The 22,160-nt window shown below is 57.3% G+C and overlaps 2 protein-coding genes across 4 annotated transcripts; both read left to right on the top strand.

Annotated features, from left to right (window-relative positions):
• Nucleotides 1–689: 689 nt before the first annotated feature.
• Nucleotides 690–8,003, top strand: KAT2A (lysine acetyltransferase 2A). 2 transcript variants are annotated; one of them, XM_037493795.2, is made up of 18 exons: nucleotides 690–1,091; nucleotides 1,229–1,352; nucleotides 1,684–1,829; nucleotides 1,909–1,998; nucleotides 2,295–2,476; nucleotides 2,566–2,757; nucleotides 3,668–3,774; nucleotides 3,946–4,056; nucleotides 4,140–4,276; nucleotides 4,359–4,567; nucleotides 4,764–4,890; nucleotides 5,701–5,811; nucleotides 6,195–6,338; nucleotides 6,593–6,707; nucleotides 6,798–6,834; nucleotides 6,913–6,976; nucleotides 7,107–7,191; nucleotides 7,327–8,003. In XM_037493795.2, exons 1-18 carry the CDS (start codon nucleotides 753–755, stop codon nucleotides 7,518–7,520), a joined length of 2,514 nt encoding a protein of 837 aa, XP_037349692.1. In that variant the 5' UTR covers nucleotides 690–752; the 3' UTR covers nucleotides 7,521–8,003. The 2 variants fall into 2 exon arrangements, with proteins under 2 accessions (XP_037349692.1, XP_037349691.1); XM_037493794.2 differs by having other exon boundaries at nucleotides 731–1,091; nucleotides 4,137–4,276.
• A 644-nt stretch (nucleotides 8,004–8,647) lies between these two features.
• Nucleotides 8,648–18,315, top strand: DHX58 (DExH-box helicase 58). 2 transcript variants are annotated; one of them, XM_037493974.2, is made up of 13 exons: nucleotides 8,648–8,759; nucleotides 9,289–9,457; nucleotides 9,608–9,809; nucleotides 10,183–10,373; nucleotides 11,106–11,222; nucleotides 11,783–11,909; nucleotides 12,172–12,363; nucleotides 13,670–13,923; nucleotides 14,404–14,553; nucleotides 14,667–14,828; nucleotides 15,433–15,623; nucleotides 16,609–16,705; nucleotides 16,932–18,315. In XM_037493974.2, the coding sequence occupies exons 1-13, from the start codon at nucleotides 8,734–8,736 to the stop codon at nucleotides 17,112–17,114; spliced, it is 2,061 nt and encodes a 686-aa protein (XP_037349871.1). In that variant the 5' UTR covers nucleotides 8,648–8,733; the 3' UTR covers nucleotides 17,115–18,315. The 2 variants fall into 2 exon arrangements, with proteins under 2 accessions (XP_037349871.1, XP_037349872.1); XM_037493975.2 differs by lacking the exon at nucleotides 8,648–8,759 and adding an exon at nucleotides 8,790–9,009.
• Nucleotides 18,316–22,160: the final 3,845 nt, after the last annotated feature.

Here is a 22,160-nt window from a genome sequence, read left to right as displayed (position 1 = left end):
TTCAACTCTGAGGTTGATCGACTGCAGCAGGTCTGGGCTCCGGGGCCACTTCCTGCCTGGTACCCACTACTTGGGGCCAGAGCTGTTCCCAAACCTGGAGAGGCTCCATCCCTCCTTGGTGATCATGGCCATGTCTCTGGCGCTCAGTGCTTTTATAATAAACTTTCTGTCGAAGTATAATGTATATGCAGAAAAGTACACAAAAAAGGGCACAGTTGAATTGTGACAAGAGAACACATTTGTGTAACCACTTCATAGGTCAAGAACTAGAGGTGCTGCTATTTAATCTGTGCAGCTGCAGTTCTGTGTCCGCAGATGTGTGTGATGGTGCTTCCCCTTGTGAGGGTGGGAGAGAGATGTGCCCGGAGGCCAACAGGACCCTAGGTCTGGGCCTGCGCGTCTACCTGGGGTTTGAGAGGTGAGCAGAGCCCACGACTTCCCCCTAAAAAGAAACCTGTTTTCTGGAATGCTTTTCCTTCCCAAGAAGACAGCAATTTAGTCTATCCCGGAAGCCTTCAAGAGGGATTAGAAGTGAGCAGAGGTCAGTCTTGGGTGCCGCCTCGGCCTAGTTTGGCTGTCTGGGACCAAGACACAGGACAGAAAAGTCTGGAAGCTGGAGATTAAGGGAGCGACCGTGTATGACTACAACTCCCATCATGCTCCGGGGCAGCGACGCCTGCGCACTGAGCGCCGGTTGCCCATGCGGCCCTAGGGCTGGGAGCGCCGCGCCGCGCTCCGCTGCGGGGGAGGCCATGGCGGAACCTTCCCAGGCCTCGACCCCGGCCCCGGCCTCGCAGCCCCGGCCCCTTCAGTCCCCAGCCCCTGCCCCAACTCCGACTCCTGCCCCCAGCCCGGCTTCCGCACCAACTCCGGCTCCCACTCCGGCACCAGCCCCAGCCCCAGCTGCAACCCCAGCCGGGAGCACCGGGACTGGGGGGCCTGGGGTAGGAAGTGGGGGGACCGGAAGCGGGGGGGATCCGGCTCGACCCGGCCTGAGCCAGCAGCAGCGCGCCAGCCAGAGGAAGGCGCAAGTCCGAGGACTGCCGCGCGCCAAGAAGCTCGAGAAGCTCGGGGTCTTCTCGGCTTGCAAGGTGGGGGCGGGGTCTGGGGTAAAAGGGGCGGGGCTTGGGGCATCCTTGGGCTCCGGTGGGAATGGGAGCAAAACTGACTGGGGAGCGCTTTTTTGTCCCCCGAGTATAGGGTCATTGACTGAACTTTGTGCCTTCAGGCCAATGAAACCTGCAAGTGTAATGGCTGGAAAAACCCCAAGCCCCCCACTGCACCCCGCATGGATCTCCAGCAACCAGCTGCCAACCTGAGCGAGCTGTGCCGCAGCTGTGAGCACCCTTTAGGTAAGGCAGCTGGTGCGCTGGGAACTGGGGTGGGAGTGGAGAGCAGCAGCTGGGTCCTGCTTGCACAGGTGCCACTAAGCTTCTTCTCTGGAAAACCTAAGTTGCCTCCTAATGAGGGTTGGGTTGGTAGTGTGTGTGCCCCAAAGGAGGAGGAAAAAAAATCAGCTGGGCCAGAAGACTCGGGAGGCCACCCAGGGGCTGACAGCAGCAGTGAACTGGTTGCTGGCTGCACTGGTTGGAGGGACTGAGGTTGCGCCTGCGCTGGTGGTGAAAGGACCAGGAAGTCCTGTTGATCCTACTTCCCCAACTCTGCCACCTGCCCGTCTTTCAGCTGACCATGTGTCCCACCTGGAGAACGTGTCAGAGGATGAAATTAACCGGCTCCTGGGGATGGTGGTGGACGTGGAGAACCTGTTCATGTCTGTTCACAAGGAGGAGGACACGGACACCAAGCAGGTCTATTTCTACCTCTTCAAGGTGAGCTCCCTGTGAGGGAGGGAGGAAGTGAGGAGTGTGGTGTTTGCAGCTCTGACCCCTGCGCCATCCTCTCTTCCAGCTCCTGCGGAAATGCATCCTGCAGATGACCCGGCCTGTAGTGGAGGGATCCCTCGGCAGCCCCCCATTTGAGAAGCCTAATATTGAGCAGGTGAGGTGAGGAAAGTGGTAAGAGAATTGGGGGCCTCTTGGGGAAGTGGGGAGCCTTTGTTTCCCCATCTTCTCAGACTGAGAATGGGAGAGATACTCAGAAAAGGGAGGATGTTTGATGAGACCAGGGTGGGTCTGGAGTGGGGTGGGACAAGGCCATAGTTCCCCTTCACTGAGAGCCTTGGAGTGGGGGGGGGGCCTTTTCCCTGTCCTCAGAAAGCACCTGCTTTTGGTTAAGAAGCCCTGCTGGCTGCTGACCCCTCCTCCTGGGTTTGGTAACCCGCCTGTCCCTTTCAGGGTGTGCTGAACTTTGTGCAGTACAAGTTTAGTCACTTGGCTCCCCGGGAGCGGCAGACGATGTTCGAGCTCTCAAAGATGTTCCTGCTCTGCCTTAACTACTGGAAGCTTGAGACGCCGGCCCAGTTTCGGCAGAGGTCTCAGGCTGAGGACGTGGCTACCTACAAGGTCAATTACACCAGGTAGGCCTGGCCAGCGACGGCACAGGGGAGGCGCAGAAGCCACCCTGGTCTCAGCGGTTTCCCGTCTCACCGCCTGCCCACTCCCCCAGGTGGCTCTGTTACTGCCATGTGCCCCAAAGCTGCGACAGCCTCCCCCGCTACGAGACCACTCATGTCTTCGGGCGAAGCCTCCTCCGCTCCATCTTCACTGTGACCAGACGGCAGCTGCTGGAGAAGTTCCGGGTGGAGAAGGACAAGCTGGTGCCCGAGAAGAGAACCCTCATCCTCACCCACTTCCCCAAGTAAGGCTGGTTGTGCCCAGTCCTCCCAGTTGTCGTCTCTTTCCCAGGAAGGCTTCCTGGATTCGGCCCTCCTCTCCCTCCATCAGCTTTCAGGGGTCTGGGTGTCTACCTGGCAGTCTTGCCCATGGCCCACACACAAGCTGTAGCATTTCCTCTGCATGTACTAATCTGGGGGTAACAGGGACATGGCCCGAATATTAACACTGCCCCCGCCCACACCCTGGTAGACATTACTAATTGTCCCCGTGGACACAAGCTCAGAATCCTTCCCACCACAGCACTCCAGGAAACCAGACACCCCTTACACTGGAGGTGGAACTGACTTATACCCCTACGCTTGTTCTCTATAATATAATTTTCCGGGGTTCTATCTTACCTTTCCCTCATTTTAAACCTGGTTTGTAGTTACCCAGTTCAAGAAGCCTTTACGCACTAATTCAGGCCTTCCAGTGCCTCCCCACTACCAGGTAGGAATAAGAGGTGGCATGAGAGGGTGGATTCTGAGTCCCATTTTGATACCAAGGCCTGGGGTGACTTGGTTCCCTGCCTGACCACACAGCACAGGGTGGCCTGGTTCATGGCCTGTCTCTCCGTGCTGCCCACTGTGGCCTCTATCTCTGTGCTGGATTCTCCTGTTCTCTCTTCCGTTAGGGGCTCCCTAAAGACAGGGGCTGTGCCTTCCCCTGGGCGGAAAGCAGGGGCCATCTCTACTCTCAGACTCTACTCTCAGTTCCCTGAGAGCGGCATCTGTCTCGCTCTGCCTCCAGCCCTCTGGTGTCTGGCTGCACCCTTGGTTGGAGACATTTTGGGGGCCTGGGGTGCCTGTGTTTTCCTTCTTCCTCAAGCTGAAAAGAGGGAAGCATTGAGCAAAAGGGGAATGTGCCCTCCCCACACACTGCCCTCCCTGCAGATTCCTGTCCATGCTGGAGGAGGAGATCTATGGGGCAAACTCTCCGATCTGGGAGTCAGGCTTCACCATGCCGCCCTCAGAGGGGACCCAGCTGGTGCCCCGGCCAGGTATATGTCACCACGGGTCCTGAAACTTCTTCCCTGTCCTCCCTGGCTGAGCTCAAACCCCTGCATAGAGGGGGGGCTGTGCTGGCAGAGGTGGGGAAAGGCAGGGTGGGAGCCCAGATCCCTTTGAGGGACCCCTCAGCCCCTGCCTCCTGATTTTTCTGTCTCTCTCAGCAACAGTCAGCGCAGCAGTTGTCCCCAGCACACCCATCTTCAGCCCCACCATAGGTGGGGGCAGCAATAGCTCCTTGAGTCTGGATTCCGGAGGGGCTGAGCCAATGCCAGGTGGGTACTTGAACTCTGACCCTCCTTCACCCCTCCCTCAGCCTCTCACTATCCCTAGGAGACCCTGTCTACCTCCCCAGCAGGCGAGAAGAGGAAACTCCCAGAGAACCTGACTCTGGAAGATGCCAAGCGACTGCGTGTGATGGGCGACATTCCCATGGAGCTGGTCAATGAGGTCATGCTCACGATCACAGACCCGGCCGCCATGCTGGGGCCGGAGGTGGGCCGCCCCACTTGCTGACCCAAGGGGGGCGGGCCTCATCCCCTGAGACCTGGCTCACCACCCCTCCTCTGGTACCCAGACCAGCCTTCTGTCGGCCAACGCAGCCCGGGACGAGACAGCCCGCCTGGAGGAACGCCGCGGCATCATCGAATTCCATGTCATCGGCAACTCGCTGACGCCCAAGGCCAACCGGCGGGTGTTGCTCTGGCTCGTGGGGCTGCAGAACGTCTTCTCCCACCAGCTGCCGCGCATGCCCAAGGAGTACATCGCCCGCCTCGTCTTTGACCCGTGCGTCCCCAGCCCCAGGGCCCCCACCCGGTGGCTCTCCTTGGCCTCCCTACCCTCCCTGCCTCTTCCGCCACCCCTGAGGGTTCTTGCTTCTCGGTTCCCAGCACTGAATGTAGCTCAGGCCTCCGGGCCTGTGGGACCCTCAAGAGCATTTGGGGGACAAGTTGGAACTGTGACTGTCCTTTTTTCCCCTCAGGAAGCATAAGACTCTGGCCTTGATCAAGGACGGCCGGGTCATTGGTGGGATCTGCTTCCGCATGTTTCCTACCCAGGGCTTCACAGAGATTGTCTTCTGTGCTGTCACCTCAAATGAGCAGGTCAAGGTGAGTGTGTGCCCCCAGCCCCCCACCTGCTTGAGTGTGGACCAGGCCTGAGCAGGAGGGATGGTCATGCACCCGGCACTTCTTCCAGTGGCCCGACAGTTCCTCACGCCCCCACTAGGTGGCAGTTGCACTTTGACGGCTGTGGGTTGAGAAAACACCTGTTGTCAAGTGGGCCCAGGACATGTTTAAATAGCCCTGAATTTTCTTCATCTCAAAACGTTCCCATACCTTGGGGAGTTGATTTTTGCATTAGCCCTTCACTGGGTGCTAGTCCTGGTTTCTGTCCTTCCACCACACACCACCTGGCGTTCCTTGGTTCTTTTGTTGACATAACCCAGATCTGGAGGGTGCCTGGGGGCCCAGACAGCTGTCAGAGGCAGAGCTCCTCCTCGGGGTTCAGAGACTCTGATGAGTAGGCCCCTTGTCACCCCGCTTCCGCCCACTTCCGAGCCTGTGGCCAGCAGCTTTCTGACGGGGCTTGGGTCCTGCCCCGCCGTGGCTGGCGCCTGCCATTGAACATGTTTCCTACATGGCTGAGTTTCAGTTTTTCCTTTTGTGACGTGAAGGTAATAATACCTACCTCATGGGTTAACTTGAAAACTGGTTTGTAAAGCATCATCCTTGGCACCTGACCCAGAGTAAGTGCTTAGAAACCAGCATCCTTCACTTTCCTCCCATAAACCCTCCTTCCTCCACTGCTCACCTTCCTCCTACCTGCCCTGGATCCCTCAGCTCACCCCACCGCAGCTGCAGTCCGCCCCCTCTTCTCAGTTGGCCAGCACCAGGCCCACCTGCTCCCCTCCCCCACAGGGCTATGGGACTCACCTGATGAACCACCTGAAGGAGTATCACATCAAACACAACATCCTCTACTTCCTCACCTATGCTGATGAGTACGCCATTGGCTACTTCAAAAAGCAGGTGACCCTTGCCACACCCCACACCTGCCTGCTGGGTGTTGGGGGTCATTCTCTATAAACCCCTGGTGTGGATGGACTGGGAGTCCCTTCCTGTCTTCTGCTCTGTCTGCCACTTGTGGGGAGTGAGTCATGCCTGTCTTCCTCCGGCTGCTGCCCGGGTGAAGGATTGGGTCGGGACAGCAGGAGAAGGCCAGGTTTGGGAGGCTCCTGGGGTGAATCAGGAGGGACAGCTGACCTGACCTTTGAGTCCACACAATGCAGAGCATGCTGGGACACAGGATGGCTCAGGAATCTGAGAGGGGATGTGTGCTGGGGAGGGCTGTGGAGTTGGAAGGGCGTCAGCCAGGCCTCACTGACGGATTGGCCACAACGCCCACTCCCTAGGGCTTCTCTAAAGACATCAAGGTGCCCAAGAGCCGATACCTAGGCTACATTAAGGACTATGAGGGCGCAACACTGATGGAGTGTGAGCTGAATCCCCGGATCCCCTACACGGAGCTGTCCCACATCATCAAGAAGCAGAAGGAGGTGTGTGTGGTGTTTGTGCACACATTGGTCAGGGGGCTTTTCTAGAATGTGCGTGTGGGCTGAGCACATGTGTGTGTGTGTCTGTGGGGTGTGCACATGTACAGGTGTGGGGAGGGGCCAGGATCTTGGTTCTTGCCCTGCCTCTTGAGGTTTGGGTGGGAGATACCTGGACTCAGTGGCAGGGGCTCTGGTTCTGATCCTGGGGGTCCAGTTTGCTCCTGGGCTGGAGTTGACCCCTCAGGCCCTCCCCTTAGATCATCAAGAAGCTGATTGAGCGCAAGCAGGCTCAGATCCGAAAGGTCTACCCCGGGCTCAGCTGCTTCAAGGAGGGTGTGAGGCAGATCCCCGTGGAGAGCGTCCCCGGCATTCGTGAGCAGGGGTCTTGGCGGGGAGGTGGTGCCCCGCTCGGGGTGCAGACAGGCATTCTTAGTGATGCTCTCTTTACTCCCCACTTTGCAGGAGAGACAGGCTGGAAGCCACTGGGGAAGGAGAAGGGGTGAGTGTTGTGTGGAGGGGGAGGGAGTTGGGGAGGCAAGGGGCCCAGGCCCCTCAGACTCAACATCTTTCACCCCAGGAAGGAGCTGAAGGACCCTGACCAGCTCTACACAACCCTCAAAAACCTGCTGGCCCAGATCAAGGTGGGGAGACCAGGTTCCCTTCTGGGGGTCCCTAGTCAGTGGCTGTGCTGCAGGACCCAGTCGGGTGGGTGGCAGGCACAGTGGGCTCGGGGCACAGCGGGCCTGACCCCATCTCGGTTCTCCTCTCCAGTCGCACCCCAGTGCCTGGCCCTTCATGGAGCCTGTGAAGAAGTCAGAGGCCCCGGACTACTATGAGGTCATCCGCTTCCCCATAGGTGAGGAGCCTCCATCCTCACCCCTTCCCTGGCTCCTGCTCTCGGGGCCACACAGCCCGTTGTGACCTACCCCCTGGACAGCCCCAGCTGTTCTCCTCAGCCTCCGAAAGGGCTCCCCTCTCTCCCACTGCCCAGACCTGAAGACCATGACAGAGCGGCTGCGTAGCCGCTACTACGTCACCCGGAAGCTCTTCGTGGCCGACCTGCAGCGAGTCATCGCCAACTGCCGGGAGTACAACCCCCCCGACAGCGAGTACTGCCGCTGCGCCAGCGCCCTGGAGAAGTTCTTCTACTTCAAGCTCAAGGAGGGGGGGCTCATCGACAAGTAGCCCCGGCTCCGGACCTCAGCCTCGACATGGAATGTCTTCGCCTCGGCTTCTGATCTGATCCCCGGAGCCCAGGTCCCTTTTGGCTTGAGTGCTGCAGCCCGGGCCGTGTAACCCTTTCTGAACCCTCAGTCAGCAGCTCTGTCCCACCCTTGTGTCTCACCTTGGGGAGCTGTTCCTGGGTCTGAGGGATGGGCCAGAGGATGAACCCAGAGATGACCCCAGCCCCTGTCCCCTTAGAGCTGTGGTATCTTGGAGGCCGGGCCTGGCCCAGGGCGCTGTTTCCTCGAGGGCAGGACTGCCAATTTCAGCTAGAGTAAGGGGGCTGCAAGGGCTGGAAGTTCAACCCGGAGTGGAGGGGCCATGCCTCACCCTGCACTGTTCTGTCGGTCTGTCCCCCCCAGAGGTGGGGGACATGGGGACCATTTGTTTCCTGGCATTAATCCCTTGGAGGGAACAATAAAGTTCTTTTTTTTTCTCTGTGTGATCCTTTCTTCCATAGAGCCCCCAGTTAGCAGGCCAACCCTGCGCCCCCGCACCTCCTGCAAGCTAGACCCTATGAAGCTTCGGGTGGTGCGGGGCTGCCCTGCCCTGCAAGCCTCGTTCATGCCTAACCTGGTGCTCTTGTTATAGGGCAGGGAGAGGGGCAGCCCAAGCCCCGCAAACCTGCCTATTCTAAATGGGTTCTGCCATCCGCCGCATCAACACAAAACATAGGAGACTTTAATGGGAAGGAACTTTAATTAGGAAACAATACAGGAAAGGCAAAGAGTCTAGTTTCTAAATGAAGCACCCAAAGTTACCCGTCCCATCGTGGGTAAAAGTCCATCCATATGGGATCGGCCCAGAACAAGGCCCCAAAGCCTGCCACAAGTCTAAAGCATCTTCCAGTGGGGACCCACAGAAAAGGGTCACAAACAACCGGACAAGCCCGGAAGGAAAAGAGCAAAATCAACATCAAGATAAAAGCTGCCATGGTCACCTCCCCACGGGTCTCACCCACATCTGTGTCACCCAGTCCACGACCAAAAGACAAGCGCAGTTTCTTCACGTGTCTCTAGGCTCCACGCGCCTCTTCCAGGTCTCCTGGCTCCATCCTGCTTCCTTCCTCAGTCTCTTCTGCAGCTTCTCCTCTTCCTGCTCAGCTCCACCCTCCCTTGGGTGGGGCAGGGAACCTCCCCCTTTCCTGGGGACCACCCTGTTACAATCTGGGCTGATGGGACCTGCCTTGCAGCTGGTGGGGTGTGTGTGGAGGGGAGCGCTGAGGGGAGAGGCGGGTGTGGGGGGTAGGAGAGAGGAGTAAAGACCTAGAAAGATGGGGTGTTTTGTTGTCAGCGTTTGACGGCAGAGGAGGGATAGTCCTAAGGTCATGTCCGCTGGACTGGCTCCTCCCCCTAGTTTCAGTTTCCATTTCCCAGCTCCGCGGAGCTGAGCAGAGCCGAGTACAGGCTAAGCCACACAGGGGCTCCCCGCGGCGGGCCACTGACAGCAGGTACAGTAGCTGGTGTCACTCCTGTCTCAGCTGTGGCCAGATCAGGCTCCTGGTCAGTGCCTATGATGCCCCGTTTCACCTCCAGCCACATGGAGCCCCTGGCAACGGCAGTTTCTTCACCTGGGCTGGCCAGGAAGGGGGTGGGGGGGGGCGTGTTACCTCTGAGGGGTCTATTCCTGGGGGGGACCAGGGGTCTGAGGCCCCTGCCCGGGAGGGGGCTGGGGATTTGAGGCCCCTGCCTGGGAGGGCCCGGGGGTCTGAGGCCTCTGCCCTTCCTAGAATGGATCTGCGACCCTACCAGTGGGAGGTGATCATGCCTGCCCTGGAGGGCAAGAATATCATCATATGGCTGCCCACCGGCACTGGGAAGACCCGGGCAGCTGCTTATGTGACCAAGAGACACCTAGAGACGGTGCAGGGAGCCAAGGTGGTTGTACTGGTCAACAGGGTGAGTGGCCTCCCTGCCCTCAGTGGGACCTCAGCTCCTCTGGTGCTTCCAGAGTGGCTGCGGCCCTTGCTAAGCTCATCCCTTCCATCTGTGGCGCCACCCCGCCCCCCTGACTCACCCAAGGTCCACTCCTGCCTCCTCCACTCCCAGGTGCACTTGGTGACCCAGCACCGTGAGGAATTCCGCCGCATGCTGGACAACCGCTGGACCATTACCACCCTGAGCGGGGACATGGGGCTGCGAGATGGCTTTGCTTACCTGGCCAAGACGCATGACCTGATCATCTGCACAGCTGAGCTGCTGCACATGGCGCTGAGCAGCCCCCAAGAGGAGGAGCATGTGGAGCTCAGTGGTGAGCGCTGCGGACAGGGGTCCAGGGTATACACCTGAGGATGCCCGCCTGCCAATCCCAGGGTACCTCTTCTGGTAAAGGTGCCAGAGAATCTGTGGGACTGGGGTTCCCCACTCACCACTCCCCAGCATACACCCTAGTAGAAACAGACCTGGCAATAGTGCAGGATCTTGGGCAAGTCCCTTTCCCAGCTGAGCCTCAGTTTACTAATCCATGAAATGGGGGTAAATCATCCCCACCTGGTCCTTTCTCAGGGCCCTGACTACAAATTGTGATGGGGGGAAGGAACTGATGGTGAATTGTGGGGACTGTATGAGACAGCAGAGGGCGAAGGGCTTTGCATGCAGGTCACAGCCTCCCTCCTGTACCCCAGCCTTCTCCCTACTCGTGGTGGATGAGTGTCACCACACACACAAGGACACTGTCTACAACATTATCTTGAGCCGGTACCTCGAGCATAAACTCCAGAGGAAGAAGCCCCTGCCCCAGGTGCTGGGCCTCACAGCCTCTCCGGGCACTGGTGGGGCTTCGGGGCTCAGTGGGGCCATCGACCACATCCTGCAGGTCAGTTTGGCCCCTGTGACCCTGCCACCTCCCACCCACCAGGGACTTCCCAATTCCCTCCCCACCCACCCTGCCCAGGCTCCCCCACACAGGGGCTGGGCCCTTCCTCACCTGTACTCCAGGCCTCCTCCGGTGGCTTCTTACTGCACTTAGAATAAATTCCCTTCCCAAGTCTTTACTCCGGGCTTACAAGGTTCCAGGTGATCTAGCCCCTTCCTACCTGTCAGCTTCGTGCCCTAAGTGCTCCCACTCGACTACTGTGCTGGCTTCTTTCTCTGTCTTGAGCGTGTCGGAATGGTTCTCATTCCAAGGACCTTGCACTTGCCATTTCTTTTGCCCTGAATGCCGCCCCCCTCCGCCCCTGGACTTCACCTGCCTGGCTCCTTCTTGTCATTGAGAGGAAAGCTTAAATGTCACCTCTTCAAAGTCCCTGATTACCCTCCCCACACACAGTCTACCATCTCATCCAATTTTATTCTCTTCTGAGCTCCTGAAATCCTCTCATTCTGTCGCTCAGTACTGGTTTATCATCTGTGCCCTGTACATAGAACAGCACCAGGCACCAAGGGGGTGAGCACGGAATACTTGTTGAATGAATGAATCCCCATTCCCCAGTGGCCCTTCCTCAGGCTCTCCTTTCCTTGGCCGGGACCCATCCTGTCCCAAAGCTCTGCCCATTGTCCCCCCAGGACTCACCCCACTGTTCCAGCGAACCCCTTTCTGTTGCCACAGCTCTGTGCCAACCTGGACACCTGGCGTATCATGTCACCCAAGAACAGCCTTCCCCAGCTGTGGGAGCACAGCCACCAGCCCTCCAAGCAGTATGACCTCTGCCAGCGGCGGAGCCAGGTGTGGGGGAGGGGCAGGGCTGGGGTGGAGTCTGGTGTGAAGTTCTAGTCCCTGGGGGTTGAGCTCCGACCTCATCCTCACTAGCTGTGACTCCAGATTGCTTTCTTATGTATCCGAGCCTCCCTTGCCCCTGCCTGTGATACGGTTGACTCCCCTGTGGGCATCTGTCTAAACCTTGGGTATGACGGAGAGTTCTTTGCAAACGAAAAAGCTAGGTCACTTTACCCTGAGGCTGTTCCAGGCTCCTGTGGACACTGCCTGGTGTCTGCTATGATGGGGCTGGACAAAAACTAGACGGGACTGCTCAGGTCAGAGGTGTAGGACACGTAGAGGTGGAGATAGGACAGGAGTCTGGTGCAGGGACCTGACCTTTGCCTCCAGCTAGGACCCCTTCACCCCCAGCTGCCTTCCCTGGAGCTCACTTCTCTCCAATACCAACTTGACAGGGCGAGGAGGGATGAGGGTAGCCGTGCAGAGATCAGTGTGTGCTGGGGGCGCCCTGGCCTCCTGGGTGCCCATTCTGGGATGTGGGTGGAAATCCCCTCACTCTTCTCTTCCAGGACCCATTTGGGGACATGATTAAGAATCTCATGGACCAAGTCCACGACCAACTGGAGATGCCGGAGCTGAGCCGGGACTTTGGGACACAGACATATGAGGGGCAGGTGGTGGAGCTGAGCCGAGAGGGTGAGAGGGCTCCGCAAGCCGCGCAGGGCGGGGCTGAGTCGGCCTGGGTGGTCTTTTCTGGGCTACTGAGTCTGGGCATGAAGAGGCTGGACAGCGCACCTTGGGGGGGGCCTGGCCCCTGTCTCCCCATCCCCGCTGCGGCCCCCCTAAACTTCCCATCCTCCACCCAGCCCCCCTAATCTCAGCCCCCACCACACCCCCTGCTAAGTGACCTGAGGGGTGAAGGGGGCGTCTCCGACCCTGCCCCCTTGGCTGTCCGCAGCGGCCGAGGCCGGGCTCCAGCAGCGGCGGGTCTACGCGCTTCACCTGCGGCGTTACAACGATGCGCTGCTCATCCACGACACGGTCCGCGCCGTGGACGCCCTGGCCTTGCTGCAGGATTTCTACAACCAGGAGCGTGTCACTAAGGCCCACATCCTTCACGCTGAGCGCTGGCTGCTGGCGCTGTTCGATGGTGAGAAGGGCAGGGAAATGGACTAGCTGGCAGGGAGCAGCCCGGGCACAGGCACCAAAGCAGGTTGGGAAGGTGGCGCAGAGCATAGTGGGGTCCTATTTTTCTCACCAAAGGGCAAGAATATGACAAAGGATGTATGTCCTCATTTTGTGTGTCCCAATTATATGAGCATTTCTATGTCTGAGCTTTGTGAAGGTTTACAGACATATGAAGCTACTAGCAAAGAGGTTTTTTTTTTATTTATTTATGCATACAAGAACTGGGGTGTAGGCCAGAGGTGCGGGGCCGAGGGGGGAAGGTGTGTGTGTGTCAGAGGATTCACCAGACACAGAGTGGGGAACAGAACAGGCTGATCTCCTGAAGTACACTGCTGAGGGGAGCAGCAGGCGAGACAGGAGAGGTCTGCTGCTCCATGTGGGTTAGCTCACTGGCCAGGGATCGAACTCATGCCTCAATGGCTGGTGATAGCTTGATAGCGCTGAGACTTTAACCGCTGCACCACCACGGAGGCCCAATGCTTATTAATTTTTTCAACCTGAGAGATGCTGATTATTTTTTTTTAAAGATTATTTATGCATACAAGAACTGGGGTACAGGCCAGAGGTAGCGGGTGGTGGGTAATGAGAGGATTCACCAGAGACAGAGTGGGGAGCAGAACAGGTTGATTGACTGAAATACACTGCTGAGGGGAGCAGCGGGTGAGACAGGAGAGGTATGCTGTGCCATGTGGGTAGTTTCCTGGTGGGGGATCGAACTCATGCTGCAGTGGCTGCAGATAGCTTCATAGTGCTGAGACTTAACCCCTTGTGCCACCAGGGAGGCCCAGCAAAGAATTATTTTTTTAAAGCATTTAGTTGGAACTGTCACTGAAGGTCTGGAGTATATGAGACCCTTAAACTGGACAAGTGAGGTGGTCAGAAGGTGAAATTCAAAGTTGAAGGCTTCAGCAAAAGTTGGGGAGCAAGACCTGAGGTTAAATCAGTCCTGAGGAGAGGAGGTCAGCATGAAATGGTGAGGGCCTCCTGGCAGCTGGCAGAAGAGGGGTGCGGGGTGAGGCATGTGAGCATGGACACCATACTGTAGGCCCCTGGTGTAAGGCTGGCTGCCTTGAGGCTGGCCTGGCAGAGTGTCTGTAAGTGTGCTCTTGCGGGGGCTGCCCAGGGGGAATTAGGCAAGAGCGGGCACCCTCTGGTCCCTTTCTTGCTCCTGCAGTCCTATCCCTGTGAGCTCACAGTACGCCCTCCAGCTCCTGCCCAGCTCTCCTCCAGCCCTGAGATCTGTTCTTCGGCTTTGGGCTTTTTTGCAGACCACAAGAATGAACTGACTCGACTGGCAACTCAGGGCCCAGAGAACCCCAAATTGGAAATGCTCGAACAGATCCTGCAGGAGCAGTTCAGGTGCCCCGACAGTCGCCGGGGCATCATTTTCACCCGGACGCGCCAGAATGCTTCTTCCCTCCTGCTCTGGCTCCAGCAGCATCCCAAGCTGCAGGGAGTGGACATCAGGGCCAAGCTGCTGATCGGGGCTGGGAACACCAGCCAGAGCACCCACATGACCCAGGTGTGGGCTTCGAGGACAGGGTCTGAGGCTGGGAAATTGTGGGGTGAAGGGATGGGGTCTTTAGCATGCAGAGATGGGGGCAGGGAGAAGGGTGTTGATTATTCTCAGCCAGAGGGGCAGAGAGCTTAGGGAGAGAGGTGGGCACTGAAATCCCCAGGTTGGGGGGCATGGTCCCTAAGTGTCTCTCAGGAAAGAGGTGAATGATATAGATTATATAGATCCTCAAGATAGAGTATCAGAGGTCTGAGGCTCCTTGAGGGAGAATAGGTCCTAGGGGTTCCTAGACCGGAGGAGCAGGGGTCCTTAAGAGTCCTTAGGAAAAATAAGGGTTAGATGGTCACCTGTGGAGGCGGGAAAATCCTGGGGAGGAAGGTGGGGCAAGTCTGAGAGTGAAGGTCTGAGAGGCTGGACTGAGGGAGGATGGGCAGGACCCACGCACCTATCGTCCCCTTTCTCCACCCTCCCTCCCCCCCACAACAGAAGGACCAGCAAGAGGTGATCCGGGAATTCCGGGCGGGCACCCTGAACCTCCTGGTGGCCACGAGTGTGGCGGAGGAGGGGCTGGACATCCCCAGCTGCAATGTGGTGGTGCGCTATGGGCTGCTGACCAACGAGATCTCCATGGTCCAGGTGCCCAGCCCCTCCTACCCCTACCCCTGCCCTTACCCCCATCCCTAATAGCCCTTGAAGGATCCTGGGTGGGACCCCAACCCCACTCAGACCCCTCCCTTATTTCTCTCCAGGCAAGGGGCAGGGCACGGGCTGATCACAGCATTTACTCCTTTGTGGCAACTGAGGGCAGCCGGGAGCTGCGGCGGGAGCGGACCAATGAGGCCCTGGAGAGGCTGATGGAGGAGGCAGTGGCTGTGGTGCAGGCCATGGACCCGGCCAAATACCAGGCTAAGGTCTGTGGTCAGCCTGCGTGTCTGCAGGGGCCTGGGGTAGGCTGGGGGTCCTGAGGACACTGCCTGGAAAGTCCGAAGCACCCACGGTACACTCCTGTTCCCCCCTCCTCCAGAACCAGGGCTTAATCAGCCCCCTGTTGTCCAGGATCACCGTGATCCAGCCTTGTCCAGGAGGGTTCTTTCCTCCCACTGTCCCAGCATAATTACTAATGATGTTAATGTTAGATCCAAGCAGGCACTTTTAAAAATTGGATTTTATTTTATTTTTCTATTGAAACAACATTACATTATGACATAATTTTCAGGTGTGCATTACTGAAAACCAACATGTGTATGCACTACCTTCCGTTTACCACTGAAAGCAAAGAAACAGCTTGGCATGAAATCCTCCAAAGAGGGAACAGGGATTCAGTGAGACTCTCCCCACGCCCACCATCAGGCCTACCCCAATATTATTTTCACACTCAGAGCTGTTTCCCAAAGCCCCGGGAGGTGTGAGCAAAGTCCCTTCCGTTTACTAGTGACCTGAGCCCTCTGTCCCCTGGGAGCATCCCTGGGCTCAGGGCTCTTGGACTCCAGCCTGCCTGGTGTCGCCTCCTCTCAGATCCGGGACCTGCAGCTGGCCGCCCTGGGGAAGCGGGCAGCCCAGGCGGCCGACCGGGAGAAGCGGCAGCAGCAGTTCCCGGCGGAGTACGTGCGGCTTCTCTGCATCAACTGCATGGAAGCTGTGGGCCATGGGAGCGACCTGCGGAAGGTGGAGCGCGCCCACCACGTCAACGTGAACCCCAACTTCTCGTGAGAGCTGTGGAATGGGTTGTCAGGATGAGGGCGTGTGAGGGACTGAGAAGCCCTCCCATCCAGACAGCACTTTGAGGGCTGGGGAGGTTAAAAGGGCATTTTCACAGCAGTCCAGTTAGACTGGTTTTTATCACCACCCCGTTTTACAGGTGAGGAAGTAGAGGCTCAAAGAGGCTGTGACTGGCCCCAGCTCTGCAGTCACTATATGGTTGAGCAAGACTAGGATTCAGGGCAATGCCAAGGGACCACAGACTGGCCTCCTGGTCCTGCCTACTCTGAACACAGAAGAGGAGCTGGTTGTCCCTGAGTCATCTCCTTTTCCTCTGCCCCCTACAGAGTAACTGCCCATCCACCATCCATTCATTCACTCAGTAAGCAATTATTAGACACCAACTGTATGCCAGGTCACGGTACCAAGGATTTCCATACGGGTGCTCTCATTTGAAGAGAGAGCATTTTGATCGGGCCTTGAAGGAAGGATTATTGCGCTAGAATATGAGAAGATGAGGATAGAAGGATGAGGCAACAGGAGTGATTCTTAGTTATTTGAGAGGGAGAAATCATGAAGGATGAGGTTCTAAAGAAAGACAGAGTAACCTGTGGAGGAGATGAAGGTTGGGCCAGAAAGTTTAGCCTTTGCCCAGTAAGTAGTGGAGAGTTCCTGGGTGGATTTTGAGCAAGGGAATGTTAAGGTCAGATTCCCGTGCTTAGATCACTCCAAGGAGCTGGGAGTAGGAAGGAAGCAGGGAGATCCACTGGAAAACTTGAAATCATCCAGGTCGGCAGTGCTGAGGGTTGAATTTGGGCTGAAGGAAGTGGAATAGAGATGGCACGGGCAGAGTGTACTGAATTTCCTGGCCCCTGTGCGGGCAGGCCCAAGGTCTAGGAAAAAGGATAAGCAAGAAAGGGGGTATGAGATCTGGGGTTGGTGGGAGGGGGGCAGGGGGTCCCTGAAGACTGTGACCACTTCCGTTCTCTCCAGGATCTACTACAGCATCTCCAAGCAGCCCGTGAACATTGGCAGAGACTTCAAGGACTGGTATCCTGGGGGTGCCATTAGCTGTAGGAACTGTGGGGAGGTAAGTGCTTGGCCAGAGCCCTCAACTCCAGTCTTTAGAAGTCCTCAGTTGAGGGTGGTGGTCCACTGCATCTCAGGGAGCCCGCAATGTGATGGGGGAGATAGCTGTCAGTGTGAAGTGGGAGACCCCTCAGACTTCTTCCTGCATGTCATGGAACCCCAGCCTGAGGAGAGAAGTCCAATCCCATGGCAGAACCCCAGACCCAGTTGTCTCTGTCCCACTCCAGGTCTGGGGTCTGCAGATGATCTACAGATCAGTGAAACTTCCAGCACTCAAAGTCCGCAGCATGCTGCTGGAGACGCCTCAAGGACGAGTCCAGATCAAGCAGTGGTCCCGCGTGCCCTTCTCTGTGCCTGAATTTAACTATGTGCAGTACTGTGCCCAGCTAGACAAGGACTTCTTGGACTGACCACCTTCCTGCTGCAGTAACAGGTTGAGGCTGCAGGGGGCAGAAGAATCCACAGCAGCCACCCTCTTCCCCTGAGCAAAGCCGGGTCCAGGCCCCTCTAGCCTGAGTCATCAGCTACCAGCCCGGTGCTGAGCAGCCCGGAGGGAACTGTGACTGCTGTGGACGCCCTCACTGAGGAAGCAACTGGAAGGCCACAGCTCAAACCAGACCCTTCTCACACTCAGATACTTTGTGTGGATGGCGGTAGGGTGGAGACTGAGGCAGGAGACTCAGCGTCCTGGACTATATCAGGAATCTCCCTCAGCATTCTCTCCCTGCCAAGACCACCTTCATTTTTTGAGGCTCCCATAAATTAAAAACAACAACAACAACAAAGAATGGAAAATTGGTGTAAGAAATGTATGGTATTTTTGAAACATCTGTTGCGGTACAGCGGACATAAACTGTCCATATTGACAGTGGACAGTTTGATCAATTTTCTCATGCTCCTCCAACAATCAAGATAACGAACATAACTGTTGCCTGTTTCATCGTCCCCCATGGCAATCCCTCCTTCCCAGCCCTCCACACCCCTCCACCTGCTTTGTAGAGCATTTTTAACACCAAGGCTTGTTTTTTTTTTTTTTTTAACACCCCTCTTTGGGGCTATCATGTAACCTTGTTTGAAGAGATTGTCCAAGCCCTAAATTTGAGTCACCAAGAATGTGAAGCCTTCCTACCCTGCTTACCCTATAAGGGGCTTCAACCCAATGCCCTTACCTCCATCTTCCCCTGACCCCCCGATCATTTTCCTGGGCTGGGGGAGGCTGAGGTCCAGGAAGTGTGGGGTGCACCTCAGGTAGACATGGGGGTGGAGGAAGTTATAGAGGCCTGAATTTTTTGTTCTCATTTTAGCAAAGAGAGAGAAAGGCAAGATCTAGGTTGATTCTTCAGGGAAAGGGCTATTTCTGTAGTAAGAGACCCAGCAGGCAGGAGTCACCTTCAAGAGGAAGGGAGGGGGCTAGGGCAGAGATTGGAGAGCAGAATGACGGTCCTTCCTGCCGTCTACCCTCTTCCTTCCTGCTGCATCCTGGGGCCTGCCTCAGGGCAGAGGGCAAATAATGCATCTCCCCTCCCGCAGCATCTTCTTAGGTCAGCCGACCTTTCTTCGGATTGAGGGTGAAACTTCAGTTCCAGTCTTTGGCCTTCATCCCTTCCAGAATGTGTGCCCATCGCCCCGAGCGCGTGGCGCTGCCTCACCTCCGGGGTCCCTTGGCCTGCCTCCAGGAGCCCCCTTCTCCCTCTCCTCCCGTCTCCTCCCCTGCCCTTTTTTCTGCCCAACCACTCCCCCACTTTACCCTCAGTTATCTCTCCTGCCAGCAACGTGCTTTTTACGGGTCAATAAAATGAGCGAGGAGGGGCAGAGGGAGGTGGGCAGGGGCCCAAGGGTGCTAAGCTCAGTGGCCTTGAATGCGGCTGGACGCACGGCGCCCGGACGCCTGTCATTCCAGGGCTAAACAGTGACAGCTGGGGGACCTGAGCTGGCATGGGGGGGCGGGAGGTGGGGGGGAGCTGCGTTGCAGGGAGAGCAATGGACTGGGGATAAGGGTGACCTGGGCACCTACCACAGGGCTCCCTCCACCACGGCCTAAGTGCCCGCACAGCTGCCCTGTGGACTTCAGCAAGGGGCGCGGGTGTCCTACCCCGCGTGGACCTTACCAGGCCAGGAGAGCTTTCTTGACCTCAGCTGGAAGGGACACTCAGGCAGGGAAGAGTTTCTTCTTGGGGTGAGGGAGCTTCCTATGGAGCCACCCTCGGGGCATGGATCCGGGCAAGGCTACCTGAAGGAGGCGGGGTGTTCACGACGTCCTGGGCCCCAGGTTTCCCCAGTCCTCAGAAAAGCTCAAGCTCCTGACCCTGCCAGTAGCCCGGATGCTTCCCTGCCCCACCCCCCCACCACCCCACCCCACCCCACCCCACCCCACCCCACCGCACCTCCACCCGCACCCGCACCCCCACCCCCACCTGGCTCTCCACCTGAGAAGCCCGCCCACCCCGCGCGGGCGAGACTCCGCCCCCAGGCCCCGCCCCCGCGCGGGCCCCGCCCCCCGGCAGCCCCGAGCCGCGGCGCCGGGCGCGGGGAGAGCAGGTGGCCGCCGCGGGCTCCGACTCTGTCCCGCAGGTAAGTCAGCGCCGCGGGCCGGCCCGCCCGAGCACCTCGAGGGCAGCGCAGGAGAACGAGACAGTTCCTTCTAGCTGCCCTGGACCCTCGTCTCAAAACTGGGGTACCCCAAGGGACAATAAGGTCGTCTCTCTGCCTCTGCCCGCCGACGCCGGGCAGTTAGCCGGGCGACGAAACTTCAGGGACGCTGAGAGGGTCCCGGCTGGCCATCCCTGCCTCCCGGGATGGGGCCGCGCGGAGGCTGAGGTAAGCGGCTTTCTGGAAAGCAGGTTGGGGCTGGTGAGTGCGGGGCTGCGGAGTAGGAACCTCATTAACTCGGCGCGCCCTGCGCCTCATCCAAGCTCGGCACCCTCTCTTCCACCCCCTCTTCGGGAGTGATGGGGTGACCCCCAGCGGCTTCTATCATGTGGGCAAAATGAGCTGCTGAGCCGCAGGGCACCCGATTATTTACTTACACCCGGGTACGGATGTGCATGGGCGAGGGGGGTAAGAGAGCAGGGACTGTCCCAGATGGCCTGGGAACCCGGAGAGCCTGGGACTGGGTCGATCCTTTCTGTGTCTATCTCTGTCTGTGGTGGGGGAGGCGATCACAGAAGTGTACCTTATTGTAGATGTGGGGCACACATGCCCTGTCCATGTTGGAATTTGGGCTGTAAGAAAGGGGTTCTGGGCCTCCCTGGTGGCGCAGGCGCTAGAGACACAGCACTATCAGCTATCACCAGCCCCTGCAGCACAAGTTCGATCCCAGGCTGGCCAGGGAGCTACCCACATCCCACATGGCGCAGCAGTCCTCTCCTGTCTTGCCCGCTGCTCCCCTCAGCAGTGTATTTCAGTAGATCTGCCCTGTTCTGCTCCCCACGCTCTCTGGTGAATCCTCTGAATCTTCCCCCTACCGCCCCGAACCTCTGGCCTACACCCCAGTTCTTGTATACATACATAAATAAATCTTAAAAAAAAAGAAAAAGAAAGGGGTTCTGCCACCCAGGACAGTAAGGAAGCCTTCCTAGGAGAGAAGGTCCTGAATGACAGCTCAGATGTGATGCTTAGAGCCCTGAGCTGCAGAGGAGAAGCAGACTTTGGATCTTGGCACTGGGTTGGGGTAGAGCAGAGGACCTTGGATGGTAGAACTGAGGGGGATCAGGCTGCTGCCACCTCCTTCCAGCCCTGGCCCCACAGACCTTCCAGAGACCATCACAAGCCAAACTCAGACCAAGATCCAAACTCAGGTGGGAGGGCTCCTGTGTCTGTCCAGTCCATTATCTCCTCCCTCCACATTCATTCTCATTGTCAGGAAGTTCTTTCTCCTATTTGAGTTCATCCTTTCTGCTTCTGTGTCAGCTTCTTTCTCCTGAGAGAGAGGCAACGCACTCAGGGTCCTTTGGGGCCAGTTACACTTGAGTTCTATCACCTCTACCTACCCTGTGACCCTGGGCAAATTCCTTAACCTCTAGGCTCACTTCCTCATCTGCAAAATGGAGCTAATAATAGAACCCACCTCCTGGGGTGGCTGCAAGAAGTCAACGAGAATACGCGCATGGAGTGCTCAGCGCAGGACTGGTGCCTGGTCAGGGCTAACAAGTATAAGTGCCACCTCATGTAGGACAGCAAAGCCCATCTGCGGGGGGCTGGGGGAAGGCTGGAAGCTTTTTTAAAACTTGGGCAGATCCAGCAGTGCCCTTCACAATCCCACCAGTCCCTGCCCCTGCTGCTTCTTGGATCTCTGTTGGACCAGTCTGGGTCCCCAAGGTCCCTCACCGTTCTCTTCGTGACCCTGGATTTTTTTTGTTTTTGTTTTTTGTTTTAGTCTCCAGGATGAGGAGCTGAGGGGGCAGGCAGCAGGCCAGGTACAAGTGGTAGCAGAAGCCAACATGTAGCTATATCTTGGGGAACTGATTCTAACTTAGAGACATAACCAGAAAAAAAAAAAAATACTCCATTGTCACCACCTCCCTGCCCTCTTACCTCCAGAAATCCACAAGTTGGGATCAAGCTGCACTGAATTTCCCCAAGATAAATAATACAAGTAACTGAAAATCCTGTTTGGGGATTGTCCAAGTCACCCTCTAGTGGAAAGACATCTTCAGTTCTCGGCCCGAGCTCTGCAGGCTGCCAGGAAGCCTGGGATGACCCGTTCCCTAGAGGGTATTTCTAAGGACTCGATCTGACCCTCCATGAGCTATACCTCTCCTGTGGGCTGGCATGCAGTAGGACCAAGGGGTGAGCCTGTGCACCCTTTTTGAGAACACACATCTGAGACATGTAGCTAGAGGTCCTGCCAGGTGCTCACCAGGTTGCTCCAGCCCATGCCAGCCTCCTCCCTGTCCTGTTCTCCTTGGGGTCAGTATGCACAAGCATGTACACCCCAAAGCCTGAGGGACAACTGAAGACAGCAGCTGTTCATAGGATGTTAGGGTAGAACTAGGATGTGGGGCTGATGAGCCCCCTGAGGCTCTGAAGAGGAGCTGGCAGTAGGAAGGCACAGGGATGGGGGGCAAGGGTTCGGGGGGTGCTTGCTGGGGCCAGGGTGGGAGTGGAGCTGTCTCTACTCACACAACATCATTCTGCAGAACTCCCAGGGGTCCCAAAAATCTAAACTGGAACTTTCTTCCAGGTCATTATGAAGGTGTATTTATGAAGGCGAAAGATTAAAACATGATCAACGTTTCGTTAGTGTGTTTGTAACTGTAAAGTGTGTAGACATGTGTGTGCGGATCCCATTTGTTCTCTTGCCCCAGGGCCTGCAAATGTTAGGGGTGACCTGGAAGTCTGCACCCAAAACCACCCTTTGGTGAATTCCTTCCTGCTCTCCCTGTCCCCTAACATATAGTAGCTCCCCGGTAAAATAGGCTTAGGACCCACCCACCTGGGCCAGGAGGGAGTTTCAA

This window comes from Talpa occidentalis, unplaced genomic scaffold, assembly GCF_014898055.3.
Source record: "Talpa occidentalis isolate TD23 unplaced genomic scaffold, MPIMG_talOcc4v2.1 talOcc4.7, whole genome shotgun sequence".
NCBI lineage: Eukaryota > Metazoa > Chordata > Mammalia > Eulipotyphla > Talpidae > Talpa > Talpa occidentalis.
The sequence above is the reverse complement of the archived record's forward strand: the minus strand, read 5'-3'. Positions and strand labels throughout refer to the sequence as shown.